This window comes from Nannospalax galili, unplaced genomic scaffold (genome assembly GCF_000622305.1).
Source record: "Nannospalax galili isolate Female #2095 unplaced genomic scaffold, S.galili_v1.0 scaffold406, whole genome shotgun sequence".
Classification (NCBI taxonomy): domain Eukaryota; kingdom Metazoa; phylum Chordata; class Mammalia; order Rodentia; family Spalacidae; genus Nannospalax; species Nannospalax galili.
Window position 1 is genome coordinate 4,137,709 of NW_008357033.1, and position 6,000 is coordinate 4,143,708.

The window sequence follows — 6,000 nt, forward strand, 5'->3', positions numbered from 1 at the left end:
GGCCTTGTGTATGTTAGGCAAGCATTCTGCCACTGAGCCAAATCCCCAGCCCCTATCATTTCAAGCTGTGAAGGATGGGCTATGCATTCATGAGACTGAAGTGGGTGTAGGGGACCACAGGCCTGAGTGGGCCCCAGTCACCTACTTATCTGTGCAGATTCTAAGGCTCCTTGTTTGCCTAGGTTGAGGAACTTTTTTTTTTTTTTTTTTTTTTTTTTTTTTTTTTTAAAAAAAAAAAAAAAAAAGGTCTTTTTGAAACAGGGTCTCCCTGTAGCCCCAGCTGCCTGGAACTCACTGTGTAGACCAGACTGGCCTTGAACTTGGAGAGATCCATCAGCCTCTGCAAGCGCCACCATGCCCTGCTCTGGAACTTACTCTTTAGCAAGTTCTGAAGCAACACTGTCCTGGGATAGACCAGGTTCAGCCTCTAGGGTCTGTGGTAGAGACAGGCTTCTGGGCTTTGGAGGCAGTAGCCAGTGCACTTGTGAGCATCCGGGTGGGGCTCTCACAGTGTGACCGGGAGTGGACTGCTTCATGCCTGTGAAAAGGATTCAAAAGATGTCAAGTAGGGAATTCCACACAGCTCACCTACTGACCCTCCTCTCTTGCCCTGTGCTGGGGCTTTTTGTACACACTAGGCAGATACTGTACTAATGAACTATGCCCCCCACTACCCTGTGCCCTAATCTGACTTAAATACAAAAGAGGCCATCAGTGTGAAATACCGAGTGGTCACACAACACCACTGAACCTTTTTTTTTTTTTTTTTTTGTCTTTTTGAAACAGGGTCTCTCTGTACCCCCAGCTGGCCTGGAACTCACTATGTAGACCAGGCTGGCCTTGAACTCACAGATCCACCTGCCTCTGCCTCCCAAGTGCTGGGACTACAAGCGTGCATCACCACACAGCCCGGCAGCACCACTAAACATTTACTGAGCCTTTTGGTATCTAGATTTTACAGTACCCCAGTAGGTACATTTCAATAGTCCTGAGCCATGAGTGTTAAGTAACTTGCTCAAGGTCGCACAGCTGTTAAGGGGAAAATGTAACTTTTCCTATTCAGAAATGTAGGTGAGCCAGGAATGGGGAAGGGAAGAAGCACTTAGCAGTTCAGGAGCAGAAGACCACCCAAAGTCTATCAGGCACCCCGAATGTTTCAGAACCACGGATAGTGCCCAGGACTTGGATTTCAGCTCTCCCCTAGTGTTTCTGGAGGTGTAGGCTGGCGTCGGGGTCTGGGCACGGTTCCCCGCCAGCTCCTGGCTGCTCCAATGGGGCAGGGGCCTCCCGCAGGACCGGGCGGGGCTGTGCTGCCATCTGGAGTCGCTGCTGCGGGCGGCCACTGTCAGGGCGCGAGCAGCGGAGCGCACGCAGGGCTGGAGGGAGTGCAGCCGCCGCCTCGGCACATGGGCCGGCCTCGCCGCCGCTGCCGTCGCCCCTAGCGCCGGCGGCCGGGGTCTCGCAGCCCCCCGCGGTTTGGCCCACTGGACCAGCCATGTCTCTCGGCGGAGCTTCGGAGCGCAGTGTCCCAGCCACCAAGATTGAAATTACCGTGTCCTGCAGGTGAGCGGGCCGCGCTGGGGAGGGTTTGGTGCTGGCACTGCCTTAGCCCCGCGCACCTCTGACTCGATGCAGACTGAGGGCTGGACCACAGGGGAACAGCCAGGAGTGGGGCAGAGAATCAGGGCTGAAGGCGTAAGTCGCTGGTGGGATGGAGGAAGGGGTCTCCTTTGGCAGCCCCACCCTGTAAACGCGGTGGCTCAAAGGGTGGGTTGTGGGGATCCCGTAAGATTGGACCCCAGGGGGACAAAGTTCTGGAGTGAAGCCTCCTGCCGGGGCCTTTGGAGACAGTGTGGGCACCTAAGGAGCCAGTTGGCAGAGATTTCCGGTGTCATCCCGAGAGCTGACAGCGGGGACCCACACACACGCACTGGGGACAGTAATGCGGGAGGGAGTGCGATTTGAACCCGGTGCCTCCTCCAAGTGCCCAGCTCGGGGCAGCGTCAGGGTGGTGGGCTCCAGCTTGATCCATCCCTCCCTCTGTCTGTTGCTTTTCCCTAGGAATCTGCTAGACCTCGACACCTTCTCCAAGTCCGACCCTAGTAAGCGGATCCAGGGCTGGGAGGAGGAACTTGGGGTCTAGGAGCGGGTGGTGCAGGAAGGGTGCGGGCCGACCTGACGTGCTCCCTCCCCACCCCCACCTGCAGTGGTGGTGCTTCACACGCAGAGCCGGGCCAGCCAGGAGTGGCGGGAGGTGAGTCCCAGAGTCCCCTCCCAGCCCAGAGCCGCTCCCCAGAACCTCCTGCCCCCCGCATGCCCCGCGCTCATCCTCGGTCGTTTCCCCCCTCCCCCCTCCGTCCAGTTCGGACGCACCGAGGTGATTGACAACACGCTGAACCCAGACTTCGTACGCAAATTCGTCCTAGACTATTTCTTTGAGGAAAAGCAAAATCTGCGCTTCGACGTGTGAGGCTCCTCCCATAATCCTGTCTTGTTCCGCCCCCCGACCTGGACCAGCCCTGAATTCTGCCGGTCCCGCCCCCGCCTCGCCTCCGGGCGTGGCTCCTCCTGCAAGCCCGGCAGGGGCCCTCTCTTAAGGGCACCACTCTAGTCTTAGCACCGCCCCTATGGCCAGGTTGGCCCCTCCTTAGACCGGATCTAGTCCAGTTCCCTCCGGTAGCCAGGCCATACCCAGAACTCTGCTTTTTAACTTAGCTCCACCTTGGCCCTTGCCCCCTCCAGTATCCTACCGTCCCATCAGGCCTCCGCTTTGGCCTCAATTCAGGACTAACCCTTTCCACCCTCACACTTGTCCCAAATGCAACCCACGTTGAACTGTGGTCCAAAGCTGTCCCTCTCTCCACCCACAATTTTAACCAAGGCCCTGGGCCCGATGGCTTCAGCCTTTCTCAGACCCCGCCCACCCCACATCTCTTCTCAGGTACAACGTCGATTCCAAAACCAACATCTCCAAACCGGTAAGCGCGGCGGCCCCTGGTAGGCTGTCTTGGGTTCACAGAAGATGCTCACCTGTATTAAAAGACCTCATTGGAACTCCCCTCACCCCTTCGACCCGCCCTGTTCTGGCCCCCTCCCCCTCCATCCTCTACCTCCGTCCCCCTCTCCTGCCCTGGTCTCCTGCTCCGCCCTTATTCACGTTTCTCTTCCTTCTCGGCCTCTGCCTCCGTTGGGACCTGCAGAAGGTGAGGCTGCAGTGAGTGGGCTGCACCAGGGAGGGACGCTATTGTGAGACCATCAAGAAGCGGAGCTCGCTGCGGACCCCTTCCCCACAATTCACTAAAGAGTATGCAGAGCAATGGCTCTGCACTGTCCTGTTTTGGATCTAGAGCAGCAGCCTCACCAGGAGTGGGCTTGGGACTCCGTGCCCCAGCTGGCTTCGCTGACTCTTATCTTTTCACAGGATTTCCTGGGACAAGCGTTCCTGGCCCTAGGAGAGGTGATCGGAGGCCAGGGTAGCCGCGTGGAGAGACCTCTTACGTGAGCTGAATGAAAGGGAGTGCAGGGGAAGGAGGGCCCCTCTGAATACCCGGCCCCTGGGAAGCTACTGGCTGATGTCTGTGAGGGTCACAGGGATTGCCCTTGGTCAGCTTTCCCTAGCTCCTCTTAACTCCTGTGCTCAGAGAGTCTGATCTCTGCTTTAATCAGTCTCAGGCCTGACATGTCTTCTCTATTCTTTTTCTAAGTTTGAGTCAACCCTTAAAGTCCTCTTCCAAGTCCCTTCCACTGGGAAGCTTCCTGGAACTAGAGCAAATTCACAGGTGCTGCCATTACACCCACTCACTAGACTAGCATTAGCCAGATTCCAGTCCATTGCCCTACTCCAAACCCTGGGGAATCCCCTGCTCCACCAGTTTCTGTAGCCCACTGTTCAAGGGTGGGGCTGCAATCACCAGCAAAGCAAAGGCCCTACTCTCAGGGAGCTTTCCAGCTAGTTGGAAGTAGGAGGTAGAAATCAGTACAAAACAGATCTTAGAAACAGGTAAATTACTGGGCTGGAGAGATGGCTCAGTGGTTAAGAACACTGGTTCTTCTTGAGAAGGCCCAGGTTCGAATCCCAGCACTCACATGGCAGCTAACAGCTGTCCGTAACTCCAGTCCCAGGGGATCTGACAACCTCTTCTGATCTCCGTGGGCATTACACAACACAGATGCACTTACCTACATGCAGGCAATACACGCAACACATAAAATACAAATAAATTTTTTTAAAAAAAGAAATAGGTAAATTACATATGGGGGGAGGAAGCAATGAAGAGCAGAGTAAGGATGGTGTGGGAAAGCCTGATGAGTGGGAGGTACAACATTCAATTGGGTAGTCAACAAGGCCTGGCAGGCTGGTGACTCTGGAGCTATACCCTGAAGATGGAGAAGGAATGAAAGGTACAGATGTGAAGGAACAGTGTTCTGAGCAGAGGAAACTGCCTTGGTCAATGGACATTGAACAAGCCAGTGTGGGTGGAGAAAGAGGGACAGGGCAGGAATGTATCCATTAGGGAGTTCCTAATCAGGGCTTCCTAGGTTTTACTCTGAGGCAGGAGTCATTAGAAGGTTCTGAGTGGAGGAGTATGCTGACTGCTAGGTTGAGAATAAACCCTGAGTAGACAAAGTAGAAGCAGAGGACCAGGCAGAAAGCTGGCATATAATCCAAAGATGGGGAAGTGATCAGATGCTGGACAGATTCTGAAAGTGAAGCCAACAGACTCCAGACCCATTAAACATGGATGTGAGCAGAATAATAGGAGAAAAACCACTGAAGAAGAGACCAGGGCCTTCAGCAGGGAATATGGAACTATGCCACCAATAGAAATCCACAGGACATGCTGGCTGTCCTCTGTAATCCTACTCAGGAGACTGAGACAAGCAAATTGCCAGCCTGGGTGACATAGTGAGTAGCCGGTAAGCCTGGGCTACAGAGTAAGACCCTCTCTCAAAACAAACAGAAGAGGTGGGAAGTCAGGGAAGAGACCAGAAGCCAGTTTGGAGGGAGGGGATTCAGCATGACATGTTGAGTTCATGTTACTTTCATATCTTCTCTGTTTTGTGACAGGGTCTCCCTTTGTAGACTGGGCTAGCTTAAGACTCTTGATCCTCCTGAATGCTAGGATCCAGCATGCACATCCATACCCAACTGTCTTCTCAGCTGTTACTGTCTTGTTTTCCACTGAGCATACACTTCTGTACATACTCATGTATTACTGCACACACACACACACACACACACACACACACACACACACGTTTTGCACTCACCATGGGAGTCGTGAACCACTAGAGACACTTTGAACATGTGTAATAACAGCAATTTGTTTGGTGAGCTTTTTTGAGAAAGAGCCCAAGGCTGGCCTTGAACTCCTGATAGTCCTTCCTCCACCTCCCAAGTGTTAGGATTTTAAGCATGTTCCATGATACCTGGCAATTTCTATATAAACCATAGAATATAGTTGTTGCTGTTGTTGTTTGGTTTTTTGTTTTGTTTTGTTTTGGTCTTTTTGAGACAGGGTCTCCCTCTAGCCCTAGCTGGCCTGGATTCACTATGGAGACCAGGCAGGCCTTGAACTCACAGAGATCCGCCTGCCTCTGCCTCCTGAGTGCTGGGATTAAAGGTGCATGCCACCACACCCAGTGGGTTTTTTTTTTTTTTATGTGTATGCATGTATTGCTTGCATGTAGGTAAGTGCACCCATGTCGTGCAATGCTCATGGAAGCCAGAAGAGGCTGTCAGATCCCCTGGGACTGGAGTTACAGACAGTTGTTAGCTGCCATGTGGGTGCTGGGATTCAAACCCAGGTCTTCTGCAAGAACAACCAGTGTTCTTAACTGCTGAGTCATCTCTCCAGCGCCCGTAGAATATAGTTTTGAGATCAGATTCCACATTCTCAGAGAAAAGACTATATTGGAATAAAAAAATGTGTCTTTAAAAATAAAGGGTTTAGGGGCTGGAGAGATGGCTCAGTGGTTGAGAGCACTGACTGCTCTTGC

At 53.2% G+C, this 6,000-nt stretch overlaps 1 protein-coding gene across 3 annotated transcripts in view; it reads left to right on the forward strand.

Moving 5' to 3' along the window:
• Positions 1-1,321: 1,321 nt before the first annotated feature.
• The window catches only part of Cpne9 (copine family member 9), a 28,017-nt gene continuing 23,338 nt past the window's right edge, over positions 1,322-6,000 (forward strand). Inside the window, exons 1-8 of one of the 3 annotated variants that reach the window (XM_029557100.1) lie at positions 1,407-1,563; positions 2,062-2,102; positions 2,208-2,254; positions 2,363-2,466; positions 2,942-2,978; positions 3,201-3,203; positions 3,422-3,498; positions 3,705-3,779. In XM_029557100.1, coding sequence (XP_029412960.1) covers positions 1,496-1,563; positions 2,062-2,102; positions 2,208-2,254; positions 2,363-2,466; positions 2,942-2,978; positions 3,201-3,203; positions 3,422-3,498; positions 3,705-3,779 — 452 coding nt within the window. In that variant the 5' untranslated portion in view covers positions 1,407-1,495. Of the gene's footprint in view, positions 1,564-2,061; positions 2,103-2,207; positions 2,255-2,362; positions 2,467-2,941; positions 2,979-3,200; positions 3,204-3,421; positions 3,499-3,704; positions 3,780-6,000 lie in introns of all 3 variants that reach the window. The other 2 variants (XM_008854835.2, XM_017794821.2) reach the window with 2 other exon arrangements.